General features: G+C 42.7%; 2 protein-coding genes across 2 annotated transcripts in view; one reads left to right on the plus strand and one right to left on the minus strand.

Moving 5' to 3' along the window:
- Window positions 1-559: 559 nt before the first annotated feature.
- ppp5c (protein phosphatase 5, catalytic subunit) lies at window positions 560-4,887 on the minus strand. Its single transcript, XM_058080630.1, is given in 14 exon segments — window positions 560-1,554; window positions 1,632-1,713; window positions 1,793-1,971; window positions 2,059-2,099; window positions 2,176-2,263; window positions 2,388-2,530; window positions 2,606-2,711; window positions 2,795-2,893; window positions 3,069-3,134; window positions 3,220-3,341; window positions 3,421-3,564; window positions 3,860-4,105; window positions 4,790-4,859; window positions 4,861-4,887. Coding segments are annotated over 14 exon segments (1,476 nt in total). The 3' UTR covers window positions 560-1,491.
- A 206-nt stretch (window positions 4,888-5,093) lies between these two features.
- LOC131134926 (cyclin-dependent kinase-like 1) overlaps window positions 5,094-19,462 on the plus strand; it is a 31,874-nt gene continuing 17,505 nt past the window's right edge. Inside the window, exons 1-2 of the mRNA XM_058080634.1 lie at window positions 5,094-5,377; window positions 5,532-5,639. The gene's annotated coding sequence lies outside the window, so the exon portion shown is untranslated. The remainder of the gene's footprint in view (window positions 5,378-5,531; window positions 5,640-19,462) is intronic.

Below are 19,462 nucleotides of genomic sequence, written 5' to 3' on the forward strand. Positions count from 1 at the left end.
CTTGTTGACGAGAAAAAACTATTGCAAAATGTATTGTATGTATGTTCTTTTTCTATGGTCAAATGCGATTTAAATAATTTATTTGGGCTGGCAATATAGAGTTTGTCGTAGTATTGAGTGCATCTATTATTAGCTTGCTATTATTAGTTGGCTCACTGTTTACAATGAGCCAGTAAGCATCTGTGATGTTGGGGGTACGAGGGTCATGACCGCCGCAAAAATCAGATCAAGCCAATGTAAACCCCCCAAATATGAATTATTTAAATGTAAATGATTTGATGAATAAACAAACAGGTAAACTGGCAGGGACCACCCCTTGCATAAACTGCATCCTTATTGAAAGACAGACTGGAGGGCGTAGTAGTTCATCCTTTACACAGTAACTTATATTGGAGAGACATGTTTGTTGTAATCACACAAAGTAGACACATTTTTGAACGCTTCAATATTTATAATAATTTCTCAAAGTGCCTCATACGGGACAGTACATACTAGAAATGCTTGTATTGACTATAAAATGTCACTATCCCCACAAATAAGGATGCACACATTTCTAAAATAATTGGATTGATTTTTTTTATTATTCCTTTTTTTCCAAACATTACATGGAATCTCAAATGATACAGTATATATACATACACATCAGTGTATTTCTTTACCTAAAAAGTAGAGGGGTATTAGACAATGCAGCTGTGCGTTTCAACAATGACAGAATTTACATTTGGACGTTTTGTGTATTGGAGGACTCCACAAGTCAGTGTGACACGTCACAGGTCATCAAACACATTTAGGAGACTCGAGCGGTGTCTGTTGGGCCAGCACCAGAACTGGTTGGGACAGTGAAGAGTGTGTGAGCTGCCGGGGTGGAAAGACGGGGAGCAGCAGTATCATCCTCAGTGGGAAACAGTGCAAATTAAGCGTCTACCACGTCTGTTCTAGCTAATACGTCACAAATGGCAAACAGCACCTCGGTGTGAACCCAGAGTCAGTCTCTCTTTGTGAGCTGGGATCATGTGTGTATTTAGTTTTCATATCCCTGTAAAGTAATACAACATTAAGAAAAATGCCATACTGTAGATGTAGCCACTGATGCACATGCCGCTCTTTCACTGTTTGAGATGTGCGCACACAGTAACAGTATGACACTCGGAGTAACTCATCATTTGACTACAGATCTTTGGTACGGACCAGATATTTGATTCCATCTGCCGAGTACATCAAATAGTTAAAAACCAAGCAGCTCCAGGGAGACACGTCAGCGATACTGGATTTGTGTATGAGGTGAGCAGAATGTGGAAAAGGGGATTTTCCAGTTTGATCTGATAACCTTCTGGACTGGGCAGGTCTAAGCGATCTCGTCCCTTCTGAACTACGCCACACTAAAGAGGGAGCGGGATCCCTTAGGCCAAAAATGGAATCAAGGGCACTGAGGGATTGAAGTGTGATGCGCCAGGCCTGACAGGAGGTCATCTTGACAGACCGGTGCTGCATTTACATCATCCCCAACTGCATCAGCGTGTTGGCATACGCCATGGGTTTGACATTCGGATGAGGCTGGAAAGCAGAGTGATGATTTTAGTTTCAGGTTAAAGGCTTACCTAATGTGAAACCAAAAAAAAAAAAAAACTGACCACAGCAGTGAATTGGTGGAACTCTGGCTTGAGATCAGATCCCCTGAGGTGGATAAAAGCTCCTTTGTTTCCCATCTGGTCACTGGGGAAAGCAGAAGACGACACATGTTACAAGCTGCTGAGTCTCATGCCTTAAAAAAAAGCAGCAAATGGGTACGCACCAGTAGTTGGGTGCTGAGAAGACGGTAATGCACTTCCCTGAGTGAGTGACCTCGTAACCCTCAGCCTTGACCTCGTGACTTCGGATGATGTAGTCCAGCTTGTTCTGATCCAGGAAGCGCTCTGTCACGTCTGGCCCAAACTGGCAGCTCACCCCTCGCTTGCTGATCGATCGTCCGTTCTACATTAAGTACACGCTCGTCAATTAATTACTTCTGAATTAAATGAAACACACAAGGAGGCAGATGAGGTATAGGCCAGCACGGACCTGAGGCTGGGGGTCCGACCAGAGAAGGTCACACATAGGACCTGTGTGGGAGACACGAGGAAGATGCTGAGATGTTCATTATCATCATCATCATAACCCACTGCTGTGGGATCATACCCGAGTCTGGTGGTTGTCTGTTCCTGTCAATCTTCCGAAGGTCTTCCAACGTGACACCATCTTCACTGAACAATCCCCCGTGCATTACCTGAGGCACAACAAACCCATCAAACACGAAAAGCCCTGACTTATGATTACATCCGGGTGTATCTTAGTTTTCACAGTATATTGATGTTAAAGCATATTAAATGTCACGTTCCACACATGTCTACCAGTATTTTGTTGTTGATGCACTGCGCGAGCGGCAGCCACTGGAAGACCTCACTGAACAGTTGGAACATCTGGGCGGTGTATTTGGCCTTGACCTCGCCCTCAAAGCCATACATTTGGTTCATGTTGTCTGTCTCGTGGTTACCTGCAAGCCAGCCACATTCGCTAACGACTCCAATCGAAATGGACGAAAGAAATAAGCAAACATGTGACTCCTCACCTCGAAGCAGGTGGAAGTTGTCGGGGAAGAGCAGCTTGAAGCCAAAGAGGGTGAGGATGACCTCCACAGAGAAAGAGCCGCGATCCACAAAGTCACCGTTGAACAGCTGAGTTCACTTGAGTTAAGACCTTCAGTTGGAAGCCCAAACTGGATGAGCAGCAGGAGAGATGTTCTGACACAAAAGGATACATAGGGATTGCTCTCTGTCGGGAGACCGTTCAACTCGAAGATGTTGAGGAGATCGTAGTATTGTCCGTGTGTGTCGCCACAAATGGTTATTTTTTCTGCCTGTTGGATCAAGACAAAAGACATTGAACGATTTTATTAAGAAATAAAGAACAAATAGACCATGTGTTAGCTCCTCTGTGATGCCAACATGCCAGCATGCATAAATTAGCTATAAATTAGCTAATTAGCTATAGCCATTAGCTATATCTGTGGAAGTTTAAAAAGATGTTCTCACCTCTTTTAGTGTAACTTCAACAAGACTTGGTAGTTTGGATAAAACATCTTTGACTTGCACCAAAATCTGTAAAATTGAACAGAGATCTTATTGCACATCCAAATGTAACCTCCATCAATTTATGAAATGCAATTTATGTAAGCGACTTTACCTGATATGCACATTTTCTGTGCAGTTTCTTCTGCTCTTTGAACCACTCCATCATTTCTTTCATGAACTTAATTGTGACCTTTCCATCTTCCAGTTTGGGGCCTGTGTAGTCATCCTCGATCGCTGCCAGAAGACAGGATTGTCATTTCAAGGCAAAGACATGTAGAGATGTCTTTTTTGTATTTTTTAATTAAACACTTACTCATGCTTTCAATGTCCAGAGAGTCAACAACTGACTTTTTGATCTCATCACTGGCAATGGCTCTCTCAAAGGCCTTCTGTTTGACAATCTTGTTACATTCCTGATACTTCATTCTTGCGTCTTTGTCGTTCGGTCGAACCCGCACTACCTGTCATTACATCACACATTTAAAAGTGGTTCTTTATTACATTGCAATTGCTTTATTTTAGTGCTATCATCAAGTCCTCAAATTAGTATATAATATTCCAATCGAATAAACAACACCAGATAGGGAGTGGTGCTGGTTCCAACATTTGCATGCTCGACCACTTTGGCATCATGACTGGATTAAGGGCTAATCCCTGTTTCAAACTGTGGAGATTAACATCCACACACATGGTTAACCTGGAGAGGCCAGTACGGTTATTCCTCCTCCAGTTCAGGCTTTGCAGTCATAAACCTACCGTCTCATAGTCCTTTAATGCAGCTTTGAACTTCCCCAGTGCCATGTTAGAGGTGGCACGGCGGTAATACCCCTTGATGTAACTTTTGTCAATATCCAGGGCCTTGGTTGCATCCGCCAAGGCATAGCCGTAGCACTCGGTGCGCAGGTATGCCAGACTGCGATTGCTGTAGTAGATGGCGTTGGATGGATTGAGCTCCAAGGCCTCTGTGTAGTACTTGATTGCATTTTCATAATCTTTATCTGGAACACACAAGATAGTACACTTTCACTGGACACAATACTATTACACTACACTTGAGACAGCCTGCAATCAGGATGATGAAGTCTAAATAAATAAAAAGTAACTAAATAAAAAGTTAGCAAATGGTATTTACTCATGAGCTCATAAAGAATACCACTAAAGGCAAAATGTTAAATTGTTAGTGTAAGATTCCCACTCGGAAACACTGTAAACAATATATTTAAGTGTGGCCAGCTGGATATAGCTGAACATCCCTATGTCGGGATGCCGTTGAATGCGGCTGCTTCTCACATGCTTTGGTTGACCAGTAGAAAATTCTAGCAACTGCTTCGACCGACGTTTTTGATACATTTATATTACTATTGTGTTCCAAATCACAACAAGTACCGAAGTACCAATATATGGCAAAGTGACTCTTAACTAAAATTACGTGGAACAATGTTCACGCTGTGGATCTCATAGCTGGAGCTAGCCGACCCGGCTAACCGGTCTCAGTAGCCCAATGAATGGGTTTCACGCTTTAGCATGCTCTCTGCGCACAGTTAGCCTAGCTTCACATTGACGTGTGGCTGACTGTAGCGTTTACACACAATAGTTCACTCCCGATTGCGAATACCGGCTATGCCTTCGTTTGCTTTTAATCACCGACTAAAGCCACCGACTTGACAATGCTGCCATCTTACCTTTAAAGTATTTATTGGCCTTCTCCTTGAGTCGCTCAGCATCGTTTACTCCCTCCGCCATCTTCTTTCCTACTGCCGTATTCCGATTCGTGCGCCATTGACGGATTGTCGCAAATGACGCAAAGTGAGGTTTTTCTTGTGAATATTTTGCGCACGTTTTGTTTAAAGAAATCGTTTGGGCGTTTATGGAATGCGTTAAGACAAAATGCAGCACATTATCATTACTCTGCCAATATTATTGATTAAGTAGATTGTTTGTTGTGACGCGTGGTACTTGAATTCTATCTACAGCACTAAAATGATGACATTGGTGAAATTTTGGTGAAAATTATGAAATGTTTTTACAATTTGTATATTTTATTCAATACAATACATGATAATAACTGCAACTAAAACATTGGATGTATTCGATAACAATTATGTATTTTGCGTTCTAAACCAGCAGGGGGCGTTAAAGTTGCAATAAATACTTAGATGACGACAGTACAAAGGCGAGCGTTATAGAAAATGGATGGATGGATGCATGGACTATCCACTGGATAGGTTTTTTGAATTATGCTTTAGTTCAATTGCCAGTTCAACCACCCGGTAAGTTAGAACCACATCACATTAGGGGCATTCATGATATTGTTACTTACATTGATATTTTTTTCCAATTGATATCCTGTGCAATGGAAAATGAAGCCTCAGAACAAAACAAAAAGCACAGCTTCAGTCATGTTTTCTTTTGGTCTTCTTCCAGGTGCCTCCAGTGGTGAGGATGTTGCTCAGGAAGTTTCCTGCCATCTGAACGCAGCAGGTGGCCTCCGGCCTCCACAGATGTCAGAATGAAGGGACAAACAAAGCGCAGGTGCTCATCCACACAACTTTACTCACACACACGCACACGGCATCTGACGCGCTGTCGCTTTAATTAAGTGCTTTGTAAATACATCACACAACCTGAGGCAGTCTCACTTTTCCATTGCCAGAAATCTACTAATGAGAGTGGCGCCTGAGCAAGGAAAATGCAACATTTGATTTAAAAGTTTGTGGGTGTCTTAGTTAATGTGGCCTTTAATAAATTACTATGACATAGCAGAGGATACAGCCAAGTCCGGTCTCCTGCTCTGACTCACAAAGCACACCCCACAGTAAAGAGTAAGAGGCCGACCAGCCAGGTGAGTCACCGTGACCCCCAGTGAACGCTTACTAACCCCACAGTGAGTTCACTTTCCCTTAGCCAGATTACCGATGACTCGAATGACTCGTGTCTCCCTGTGAGCCATATAACATGTCTCATTCTCCCAACAGTTTTACTAGTAGTGCTGGGTGGAAAAGAGAGAAGGTGGGATGACATTGACTGAGATTGAGGTGACGTGACCGCCCCACGCGAGAGTAAACTCAGACAGTGAGTGGGTGAGACGGTGTGGGAGGGAATCTGGCAAGCTGGGAGCAAGGAGGAGGGAAATCGCTGTCCTCTTGGGTGCATGATCCTCGAGCACGGAGGCATGGTGGTGGGGGGATCTTGAGAAAGTTCAAACAAACGCTGTATATAATAAATGCTGTAGTGTGGAGTTGCTGGGCCAAGCATAGAGAGAGACAGATGAAGGTCACCGGGAATGTAAGTGACATTCCAGGTCAGTACTCCAATGAAGGATGAGGCCTTTAGAGTGAGGGTGGTATATGTTACAAATACCTGATCTGTACCTTTCCCCTATTTATTATGCTGTAGCATGTAAAACCACCACTGAATAGTGTTTTTTTCCTTACATCTCCAGGGGCTGTTTTCCTAAAACTTCCTCTCCTCAGCTGAAAGATAAGATAAGACGTGTACGGATTTTTTTCAAGTTTACATACTTTAGGAATCCTTTATCTTATCTTGGCTCGGCAATCTTAAATACTTAATACATCAAGGGTTATCAACATTTACTTTTGTTTGTTTCCCTGCAAACCTTTTCCTGCAACAGTGGAATTATCTCACTAAGTTAGTTTCAAACAAACTGCAGTAAAAATACCCTATAACAAACTCTATATAGAAAAAAAGCCATGTCCTAATTTAGATTTTCATCATTTCGAATGCAAGTGGAAGAGTGAGGTTACAGGGGGAAGAGATACAGAAGGTGGAGAATTTTAAATACTTGGGGTCAACAGTCCAGAACAATGGAGATTGTGAAAAGGAGGTGAAGAAGGGTGTGCAGGCAGGATGGAACAGGTGGAGAAAAGTGTCAGGCGTGATGTGATAGAAGAGTTTCAGCTCAAATGAAAGGAAAGGTATACAAAACTGTGGTGAGACCAGCAATGATGTTTGGTCTGGAGACAGTGTCATTGAGGAAAAGACAGGAAGCAGAACTGGAGGTAGCAGAGATGAGGATGCTGAGGTTGTCATTGGGAGTGACCAGGATGGATAGGATCAGGAACAATTACATCAAAGGGACATTACATGTTAAAGGCCTTGGAGATAAAGTCCTTCAGGCCAGACTGAGATGGTTGGGACATGTCCAGAGGAGAGATAGTCAATATATTGGTAGAAGGATGCTGCCAAGTTGGAGGCGTAGAGGAAGACCAAAGAGGAGGTTTATGGATGGATGGAGATTGATTTGCTGCGGCGACCCCTGAAGGGAAAAGCCCAAAGAGAAAGAAGACGAAGAGAATGCTCATTCACATTTGCAATGTAGTCCCCAGACAGACACTTTTGGAGTGAGAAACATACAAATTATACATAGTATTCTTTTCCCAAATCACATCTGACCATGCTACCACATAGTAAAGCTTTACGATACCAACCTGGCAATTGAGTTCTGTCAAAGATAGCTGTTGTGTCCCTTTTCCTCATAACAGTTCTGCTCCCATAAGACACCACTGAGAGCTAGCTTTCAGCCATATATGCGGGGGGTCTTACTTATTTCAACCATCTGCTTTTTCCCCCAGTGTACAGGCCTTTAAAAGCTAAATTTAACATAAATAAGGAAGAACATTTTTCCTCTCTCTCGCCTCTTTCCACATTTCCTACTTCCCATCTGTCTTGTTGGGTTCAGATGTTTGGTTCCTGGCAGAGTCTGCATTTTTAGATCCCTTTTGAGTCATAAATGAATTGTGACCCCCCGACCCCCCAGCATGTCCACTGCGCAGCCAACCTCCTGTTGATCAGTAAATCAACATCCTGAGGTGACACGTTGCACGCTGAGCCATGGGGGGAGTGAGAACTCTGAAATTTCATGTAAGTGGAAACAGAACTGTGGCACGCTACCTGCCGAAGGAGCCTACTGCTTTTTTTTTTTAAATTATACCTTTCCACATTAAAAGCTGTTTTTTATGCGTGTTAAGAAAGGCTCAGCTCATTTAGCTTCCAGTCTTAAGAAAAGTCATTAAAGATAGAGCAGGTTATAAAAATAGACCAGCAGACTATTATACATGGTCGAGGATAGTGAAACACATTATGAGTCACACCCAGCAACTCCCTCCACATGGCCTGGGCTTGTGAACTGAAAGGTAGAAAATGACAGATAATTAAAACAAATAAAAACGAATTGCTCAGGGAAGTGAAAGCAGCCCAGATTCCTCATAAATTAAATTAAGATGGAAAACGATGCCGCTCAATGAGCTCAGCTAAAAAGGCATGAGTCTGACCTTATTAGGCCACTCTGTGGTTATTAGCATAATCAACCACTTTATATTTCCAACCGTTTTTATTTTACATTTGGTTTTTAGTGCGTCAACGTCATCTCTTAGGATTTTTTCCTTCCACGGCGCTGTTCCTTCCTGGTCACATTCTCACGGACCTCGTGCCAGTCCTCCACGCTGTCTTGCTCTCATTGCGACTGTTTCATGTGTGCATGAGGACGCATCATCTGATACACACCCCTAACAGGAAATGAGAAGCTGAAGCAAACAGACTCAAGTCTACTCGTCGGGCAAGAGTGCAGCTGGGTGGAGGGCAAAAGGCCAAGGATGTGAGAAGAAGCTGGAGGTGAAAAGGTGGTTTCATTCCGAATGGGAGTGAGGAGGAGGAAAGGAGGCATACAAATGTTCCAGCCAATAGTTGACTTCACAGTTGAGGCACACTTTGTAGAAAGTGCGACATCACATCCAGTATGTAGCTGACATGGGAAAAGGTATGGATGTTAGCAAGGGTTTATGTGCATCGTAAGCTTTGTTACTCAACTTCCCCAAGATGAATTGCATCTTTTCTGACTGCGCAATGAGGGAATTTGTGTCATTGGCTAGGGAATAAAGTAGTTGCGTACCATGCTATCTTACCACCAGACACACTCAAAATCTTGTGGAAAGTCCTCCCACAAGAGTGAAAACTGTTCTAAATGCAAAGGAGGGAACAACATTTTCTCAGCTTTTTGTGGGGGAGTGAACACGTGTCCCAATACTTTTGCCAATATTGTGTAGTTAATCCAGGGCACCACAGGAAGGACAGCCAACAGAGATGCTATGCTAAAACTGTGTAATTATTTGAAACATCAATCATGATGCTTTAATAGGGACCCATAAACAATGTTACCAAAAAGTTTAAAAGCCTCTCTGATGGTAGCTGTCATCATAAAGTTATGCTTTTGTGAATGGATGTTCAAACAACTCACTTGGAGTCAGACATGCAAGTGTGTATTTGCTTGCAGCCACACCACATAGTCCTACTGACGTGTCAGACAGCAGAGCTCATAAAACAAGTCACAATCCCGGGATTATTGATCAAAGCCGCAGTGGCGCGCCGACAGGGCCGCCGCCAAGCTTTCATCCGCCCGTGCGGTCGCCATATTTGCACTGGAGGCGACAACGTGTTGTTGTAGTTAGTTTATTTTGCTCCCACTGGGCATGAGCACTACACATGGTAAAGCTTTCCCACAGTGAAGACCCCCCTTCTTCTCACCCCAAAATCCTGACTGAGTCAGGATGTGTGGGTGCACACCGCCTCATGTCGGTTGCACATCAATGGGGCCTTGAAAAACAAGGTGTTGAATCGAGAGAAAGAAGCAGGTTGGTGAGGAAACCACCTGAAACATGAGCCCAGATGGTGAGACAGAAACATCAAACAAGTAAAAGAACTCTGCTGTAAAGGGACTGTTTCCTGCGGAAATGAAAAAAATAAATCAAAACAGTGTTGTTTTGAACATTTTAAAAGAATCCACATTAAAATGCATTTTAAGCCTGACAAGTGCTATTTTAGACGATCACAAGCTTTGAAAGCAGCAGCAAACAGTTGTGCTGTCAATACAGGGATGCCGCTCCCTACGTGCAGGACACGCACTGTGTGCAAGTCCCCACCTTGCATGGGGAGCAGCATTTGGCACAAGGAAGCACATTGTTGCCACAAAATCAGGTTTTGGGCAGGAGGGGGGGAAAAGCGATGATAAATCCAACACAATGCTTGTTGTGGCAATGGTTGACAGTACCCAACAAAATAAGAGAATAAAATGACAGAAGTCCTGTCAGTCACTGGTGGTGTAATGGTACAGCTGCTGCCTTTTACAGTAGAGATTTTAGAACAAAATTCTGTGAATGTATCATTTTGCACTTTTTTGTTTTCGTGCTCTGTGATTGGCTGCCGACCGGTCCGGGGTTGAACCCGCCTCTCGCCAAAAGTCAGCTGGGATAGGCTCCATCATACCCTAGTGAGGATAAGCAGCAGGGGGCGGCTCTGAGTCAATATGATAAAGGCTATGGCAACATGGAACTTATATATTTTTTATGCGTTTTGGTCTTTCATCTACACACTAGCCTTAATTGTTGAGCTTTTGGAAGACTCTGGCCCCATTAAGGTTTTCAAAAACTAAAAAAAACTAACATTTGTGTATGGATAGGTAAAACCGAGGATTTGGGTTTGTCTCATAACAAATGTACCACTTAATCTCATGTATTTAAATCCCATTTAACAACAGAATATGACTAATGGTGTTATTGACTTACATTCTGATTTCATTTTGTCAATGAGCGCTTGAAACTATAAAATGCATGGGTGAGTAAAATGCAAGGCAACATAAGAATAACCACTTCAAATTCAATAATACATAATAAGTTAATAAGGCCAGTCCTGTGTGTGTTTTTATTGCTGTGGGGGAGGAATGATCTGCTTAGTCTATCAGTGGAGCAGGACAGTGATAGTAATCTGCCACCGAAACTGCTCTTCTGTCAGGATATGATGCTGGTTGTCTATGATGCACAGTTCCCAGGCTGTCCAACTCGGTGCCAGTGACTGCCTGCCTTCCTCACCAGTTTGTCCTGGCATGTGGAGTCCTTCTTATTATGGCTGCCCCCCAGCACACGATTGCATACAGGAGGCTGCTAGTTACTCCAGTCTGGTAGAAGATCTGTACCAGATTCTTGCATTGTACATCTAATAGTATGTCATTATACTGATGGGGGAAATGTGCAGTTCTGGTGTTTAGTGTATATCACAAACATTCTGTTTGTGTAAAATCATTTAAATACATTGATGACAGATTGCAGAATGTATATGCAATTGCTGAAACATTGATGAGAAATTGCAGAATGTAGATGCAATTGCTGAAACAGAGGAAGTGTGCACCTTGACACACATGCCCCAGAAAGTCAGTCATAAGAAAAACACGTTTTTTTTAAATAGCTGTAACAAAGATGGTCTGGAGAGACGACTTGCCACCTCTATACCAGCTGTGAGGCACAAAAACGTTGAAACTATCAGCCTCACTGACACGCCATCCAGGATGTTGGGGGAGGGGTGTTGTGGGGTGTGTTTCCTCTTCCTGTTGCTGTTGGACTTTCCTGTCAGTTAGTATTAACTACTAATAGAACTTTGGGTGCCTTCCAGACTACCCCAAGATACTTTTTTTTTTTTATCTCTGGGGAGTTTGATTCCTCCCAGTGAAGTATGAGATCACATCCTGTGCACTACTAGGGTGGCCAGAATAGAGATGAGAAAGCATCCAGGCTCAGGTACATGAGGAGGACACGTGTTGATCAGATGGTGAACAAGCTCGGATGTTCCACGCTGTCAGAGTCACGCACCCTGAACGTCCTCTTTGTCATCAGACACTTGATCATCATCAAATTCTTCCCATCATGTTTGTTGATGCTAGTGGGGAAGATGAGCTGTTTGTGTGTGTGGCCCACTTCATTGAGAGGAACCTTGGTAGTGATCAAAGTGATGCTCAGTTTGAAGTTTCTTATTTCCTGCTCACTCTTGTTACTTTCGCTTCTGTGTGTCATTCTAGTAGATCGGATCTAATTAAGGCAACGTTGGCCTCCACTTCCCCAACCTCTCTCGCTCCCTTCATCGTCTGCTCAAGTCACTGTGATGTTCAGGGCTTCTGCCGTCATGGCAACAGGAACAAGCAGCAGCAGGGTGTGTTGTTAAATCTAACCACGACACATTTAAAAAGCCTCAACGGTGGCAGCTTAAACTCTCGGAGGCATTTAAAGTCTTGTCAGAAAACTATTGAAGCATTTCAGTGAAGTGCATGCAAGGAGGGAAGCTGAGACGATGTGGACTATTCTCATCAGATATCACTGCTGACTGTGTAAACTGAACTGTGGCCACTTCCCGTTTATTTAGACAGCAGTGCCAAATAACTGCCTGGCGGCGTTACCAAGATGGTTGCCAAATGGCGGTACTTACGGACTTAACATCAGCTTCAATAGACTTTACCAAGCCATCAGAGAGATTAGCAAAGGTGGGAGAGTCAGTGTTTTGCAAGTCTGAAGTAAATTTCTAGTCTGTAATCCCAAGTTTTGAGTCAAGTCTGAAGTAAAGACGCGCAAGCCCAAGACAAGACAGGTCGGGTCAAGTCCCAAAGTCCTAGACTTGAAATAAAAAGTCAAGTCCTTACAAGTAATAAGCACTGTTTACTATTTACCAAATACAATGTCATTTTAACAATGTAACAATTTTACAATGAATAATTGTATTTAACATTTCGTCAGTGCAAACCAGTACAACAACAAACTAACTTCCAAAGACATTCAAGATGTATTCATTTCATGGAATTATTACATGTGTGGGTAAAGAGAAATGTAGGCAGATTTTACTCAGATTTTACTCAACACATTCACTGAAAATCTTAGGCCACTGAAAAAAGTATTTTAAAGTCATCAGACTAAAGTCTGAGTCAAGTCTTGAGTCATTGACATCCAAGTTGAGTTGCAAGTATTTGATGATATTGTCAAGTTAACTCTAAGGTCATCAAAACTGTCACTGGAGCCCGCACCTCTAGGGATTAGTGTTTGCTACAATCTACTATATAAACATTTATAGTATCAATACATTTAGTTACTAAACTATTAATTATGTAGAATCTAATGTTGTGTAGGATCTATCCAAGACTTCACGATGAGCAATACTCCAGAAAAAGAAGAACCTGCAAAAGTTAACGCAGGTGAAGGGGAAAAAATAAAAACACAGGGGAATGGGAGACAAAGGGACTGTTTGACTGACAAAAGCACTCTCTCCGTTCATGCCGTTATTCTATGTAACAAATGGGCCATGGTGCTGAAACTAATGCACAGAGTGAATCCTCTTCCTGCCTGTTTGGAGGCAGGAGATGAGGAAAACAGACAAAATTAGTAACATTTTTTTTGGTGTGATTAGTTATTGTTATCGTCCGAGGCCAAGTGGCCATGAGAGAAGACTATCACATACTATCACATTTTAATCTTGTGAGATCTTGTTGCACCCCTACAGTTCAACACATAAAGTACTTTGGTTTTGTTAATATTTATGGGCTTGTGTAGGAACTTGATACGCCACTGTAGCATACCTAATGTTCTATACCCAAAAATATGATTATACAGTACATTCACTACATGTACTATTGCACCCATACGAATAATGGATATCTAGATCCAATAAACATCGTTATCATCATCCACATACCATCATCCACAGTCCTTTCAGTCCTTGTGAGACATCAACATACAGTACATGTCTTTCTCTTTTCTGTGTGTTCTACACATATAAAAACCGATAAAGAGGTTGCTCATTAATGCATGTAATGGGACACACCTATTCCGCCTTCAGTCTGCTCCTAAAACACCTCCAACAACGTTTTATGGTTCTACAGTATATACCCAACAACATGCTTTAACCATGTAGCAACAGGCACATTCATAATAACATGTAATACTTATGGTGTTTTACTGCACTTTGGTAGTTTTAAGCATTCCTGGAACTTCCCTCCTGGGTGCTTTGATTTCACATAGTAACATAGAAATGAACGCCTACACCTTGGAGGAACTTTTCTAAACTCACAAACAAAAAACACACCAGAGAGTTTTTTTTTCAGAAGGGTTTTTAGGCGGGATAGTTGCATCCCATTGCGTGCATGTTCTTAGCTGTCTTTTTTTTTAAGATGCTTTCATACCTGTATAAAGCACAGAAAAAAAGAGACTTGTGTTCAAGCCTCACATAAGGATTGTGGATGAAAGTGCACTTTTCCTTTAAATGACAGTGTCAGTCAAAATGTTGGCACAGTTTTTGTGTTTAACCACATTAGATTGTTTACCCAAAAGGTCAAGGGAGTCTCTTATTAGTGTTGCGATAGAGACTGTATGGAATAACACTTACTTTCCTCTACGGCCATCACAGGAAGTGGGTGTAAGGGGATGACTCAGCTGACTTTGACCTCCAACGCCCCCCTAACAACTCCCAAACACCTCCGCCCTCTCTAATTAGACAAGCAACTTGTTTGTTTTTTGCCCCGTCTGAGCCTCTTTGTGCACCCTTTTGAGAGAAGAGCATCCCGGGATTATGGCGGCGATGACTCATTGCGCTCTCCTCCACCCTTCATTCTCATGCACTTTAGCTCACAAAGTGTAGTCGACTAGAAAACAGCTGTTTGTACAAAAACACAGCATCGTGTGCTGAGGTGTGTCCCAACTGCAATTACATTTACAATTACTTTTTCTTGTATTACATAGACATCCATATACACACACGCACACACACACACACACACACACACATGTTGCTTCAGAAGATAGTGTGTGTCATAAACAGTGGGACTGGGAAGGAGGAATGTGTTCATTGGGAAATCCAGTAGGGACAGGAAGGAGAGGTGGAGGGGGCTATATCGGTTAGATTGCCAGAGCTTACCCGGGCAAAACTGTCTCAGTTTGCGCACTCCCACAGAAAGTCTTTGAGTGCACAAGTGTGTTCACACTGAGAAGTATGGCAAAATGCAGAGAACTGTTAGTACTCGGATGACGCACTCAAAACAGCCAAAATGGTGAGTGCATAGTGATGGACCGCCCTCAACATATGTCATATGGCCATATAGCAGATGGGGAGAGATATTCTAACCTTTCCAAAGTTAAAATAACCTAAAAAACCCCATTTGAAGCAGTGGCTACACAAGCGAGAAATAATAAGAACCCATTCACTTTTAGGGCTAGTCCAAATAAGAAGTGAGGTTGTGTTTTAAATTGGAAACTGCCGTCAGCACACTTCGATATGTATACTTTGTACACCATATACTAAGTTGCTGAGTGTGCAACTTTTGACAGTGTCGTTCTGTCCCAGATTGATAATGATGGCAAAAAGAAGTCGACGAAGCGGGTCCACAATAGTACAGTAATCGATTTGAGACAGCACTAAACTTGAGAAGAATTTGCGCACTCATGAACCATTTATAGTGTACACAGTATATGTACCAACAAAAGTACTACATTTGAGACTGCCTACTGTCAGAACTGTTGTTCAAGTATGATCATTCATTATATCCTAATTGTCTTGACTCTGTGATTGCTCCAATGGGAGCAGTCAGGTTATCCTATGTGACTTTAGAGCCTCACAGAGATCCTCCAAAACATGAGTCGATCAACAGCAGATCTTTATCCGCCTTTGGGTTCTGAATACTTTCTGGTTTGACATATAAAATACTTGTAGGACTGCAACAATTGCTCTCAACACAACAGTACAGGGGACGTGACTGGTGAATGTAAACTTCACATCATTGTCCCATCATTATGGTGCCGAATCACAATTATAGCTCTGACACCATCTGAGAAGGTTGAATACTGCTGGGACGACATCGTTCCCATTTTTGGGTGTGTTTGTGTGTATGTCTGAGAGCAAAGTGATGAATAATGGCATGTTAGCATGGCAAAATTACTTAATTGCAATGCCCTCAACAGTTGAGTTTGACTGGTAAAATGCGCTTTGGGCTGTCTTGGAACAACATCAGCAAGGGTGATTGTCTCTTAGCATGCACACATGGTGGTACAGAGGCTGATAAATAAAGGCGAATGTTATATAGGGGGCTGCACAGCTGATGAGTGGTTAGTGCGCAGGCCACACAGCTAGGAGACCCCCATTTGATGCCACTATCTGTGTGGAGTTTGCATGTTCTCCCCGTGCATGCGTGGGTTTTTTCCGGGTACTCCGGTTTTCTCCCCCATTCCAAAAACATGCTAGGTTAATTGGCCACTCCAAATTGTCCATAGGTATGAATGTGAGTGTGAATGGTTGTTTGTCTATATGTGCCCTGGGATTGGCTGGCAACCAGTCCAAAAAGTTTGAAGCTTCTCCTCCATGTATGTTGTTTTGTCCATTGCCATGGTTACTTGTAGGACACTACCAAGGTCAAGTCTTAGTGTGAGACTTGTGTTCATACATCATCTTCTAATGTGAGCCTTATTCCAGTCCAGTTGCTGTTTACTACGGCCAGATCCCACCTTTATTAATCTGAAAGCAGGACGAAGACCGCAGAGTCAAACGATGGAACTGGGGGCGGGACTGAGAGGAGCCAGTCCCCAGATGTAATTGGCGTCTTCCCTTTTTTAGCAAACATTTCTTTGTCGGAGAGTGAGTCAGAACAGTTTGTTTTCTAAGCACTCAGGCATACTTTTCCTTTGTACTTTTCACTTTGAAGAGACTTTTGTTTCATCCCATGTGGCTCCATGAGGACACCCTGATCATGATGATGACATGAAGGTGCACACAGCTAACATTAACAAGATGTTTGGACAAGAACGCGAAACCTGTGTGTCTAAAAAGCACATCTGTGTGGTCTTTAACTGTCATCTCGCCTTCATTTGTGTTTTCTACCTCCATTGCCCGTCATGTTTTGTTCTGGTGATGACTCACAATGGTCCGTGTGTGTCTTCAAAGAGCTGCCAGTCTTTGGCTAAGAGATTTAAGAGAATAAGTGAAGAATGGAAATACGACGGGGCCGTCAAAAAGTGCGACAACCATCTCGCAGTAAACGGCAGGTGTGGTGTAGGGAAGGGGGGAGGTGATGGAAGGTGGACTAGGGACACGCCTACTGACACAAGAAAACTAGTGAATTTAGTTGGTATTGTCTTGAAGATGCCATGTGAGCTGGTCAAAGGTCATTTTAGAACAAGCGTATGGCTGCCATGTGTGCTGCAACATGTAGAAATAACTTGAAAAGCGCTCTATTAAGTGCCACAGTTCCCCCCATATTGTAATTCACACCAAAATAATAATCCTACATTTTTTTAATCAGTCTTTGAAATTTTGTAGAACACGTTGGAAACTTGGCTGCACGGCGGAGAAGTGGTTAGCACGCAGGACTCACAGCTAGGAGACCTGAGTTCAATTCCACCCTCAGCCATCTCTGTGTGGAGTTTGCATGTTCTCCCCGTGCATGCGTGTGTTTTCACCGGGTACTCCGGTTTCCTCCCACATTCCAAAAACATGCTAGGTTAATTGACCACTCCAAATTGTCCATGAATGTGAGTGTGAATGGTTGTTTGTCTATACGTGCCCTGGGATTGGCTGGCCACCAGTCCAGGGTGTACCCCACCTCTTGCCCGAAAACAGCTGGGATAGGCTCCAGCACGCCCGTGACCCTCGTGAGGATAAGCGGTAGAAAATGAATGAATGTTGGAAACTTGTCCTGTATTTTTTTCCAAGTGCTTTGACCATTTTTTGTGGAGTTATTTGCACAAATGTGAAAAAAGTTGCAATGTTAATGAATGCTTTGAAAAATTCCCAATCCAGACAGTCATCCGGATCACCCCTAAATTTGTTCAGCTATTCCATATTCCATTTCTGACAATTTCAGAAAAGTTATTTTGAAGACAAACAGACAAACAAACGGATAAAACATCAACTTCGCACTGCGCTTGGCGGAGCCAATGACGCCTGGCCAGCTGGCAGCTGCAGCAAGGCATCAAAGTGTGCTACTCAGGAATTACACCTCGCCGATAGCCTGTTGCTGTCCAACCTGGTGATGAGTCACAAAGCCAAAAATAACTTTTCTGAGACCTGGGATGTATCAAATCAGCTCACATGTTTGTGTGATTAGCTTTCATAGTCAGCAGGTAAAAATGTGCTGGGCTGAGTTACATTTCAGTTACAGCAGTTGACAAAGGAGGAAGCGCAGAACACAGATGTTTTAAAGGATCCAATATGGTACAACCAAGTGTCCCGGAACAGATTGTGTTCTATTTTAGAGTTCAACTGTGTTTTGAAGTGCAGATAAATTGAATTGTAAACTGATATTAGTGTTGACAGAACACCTGCTTCACTGCCATTAAGTGAAAACACAGTTTCAAGAGTCACCCCTTTTGTCCACACACTCCGGATCGTGTCAGCAGCTTTTTGTGGCCTCCATCAATAGACAGAGGACCTGTCAGGAAGCAGCTGCTGAGAAAGGAGCGTTGCCTTAAAGGATGAGCCCACTTGAGTTTAACTCCCCTCTGGGAGCGTTGCATTTACACAGTGACAGATTTATGAGCCTCATGACATTGGCTTGCTTAGTCATTGCATGAAGAGCTTGCTGCCCTCTTCAAGGCCAGTTTCATTGCTTCATGCCCCCCCCCCCCCCCCCCCCCCCAAAAAAAAGCTTGTGTTTAGCTTGTTGTGGTGTGCTAATTATCCCTTTTTCTCCTTGTAACATTCCAATTACATCTGCCCTGCCAAGGCACCACAAGAACATCATGTACCTCAACACTGGTAAAATGTAAAACCTGGCAACAGATCTCGTCTTGTTTAGTTTGACGTTGTTTGTTGCCCTCAAAGAGTCTGCTCGCTGGAGGCACACTCCTTAGGAATTCTAGGTAACATGACCAGCTTTGGAACAAGACAGCACAGATCACTGTCACCTTGTTAGCAGCAGGGTTAGTTTTGATTGCCGTTTGTGATGTAGTTTTCGACATTCTTTAGTCTTCTAAATGATGTTTAGACAAAATGTCTTTATTATTTTAAAATTTGAATAAATATATAAAAGATGAGTTACTTTTTTCTTGAAACCAGCTACATGATTTTTTTTCACACAATAAAACAATTGTATGATGTAATTAACCAACTCTGCATAATGCACTAGGCATCTGTAATACAATTTTTGGCGGGTCCTGATACAACTTCACTTCTGATTCGATACCTGATCCTAACCCGTGAATATTGTCCAATGTCGATATTGTCAATATCCTCATGAATCATACATACATTTTTAAAAATGTATTGTGTAGTGTGGAATATTAGAAAAGCACGACTCATACATACTTTTATGACTTACTTTGTAGTATGTAATGTCAGAAAAGGCTCGATTGAGTGATATTACTCAGACAACAAAAGGTATGAGGAAAAAACTCACTTGTTTACTTCTTTGGGCACGTGGGGTATATTTTCATCTGCAATGTAGTGGCAGCTTGGCATGAGCTACCAGCTTGAGGTGCTCAAAGAAATGTTTAAACCCAACATTGCTCACCCAGAACAGGGCTTGCGATGAGATGAGGTTGGTCATA

The sequence above is a fragment of the Doryrhamphus excisus genome, chromosome 8, assembly GCF_030265055.1.
Source record: "Doryrhamphus excisus isolate RoL2022-K1 chromosome 8, RoL_Dexc_1.0, whole genome shotgun sequence".
Taxonomy (NCBI): Eukaryota; Metazoa; Chordata; class Actinopteri; order Syngnathiformes; family Syngnathidae; genus Doryrhamphus; species Doryrhamphus excisus.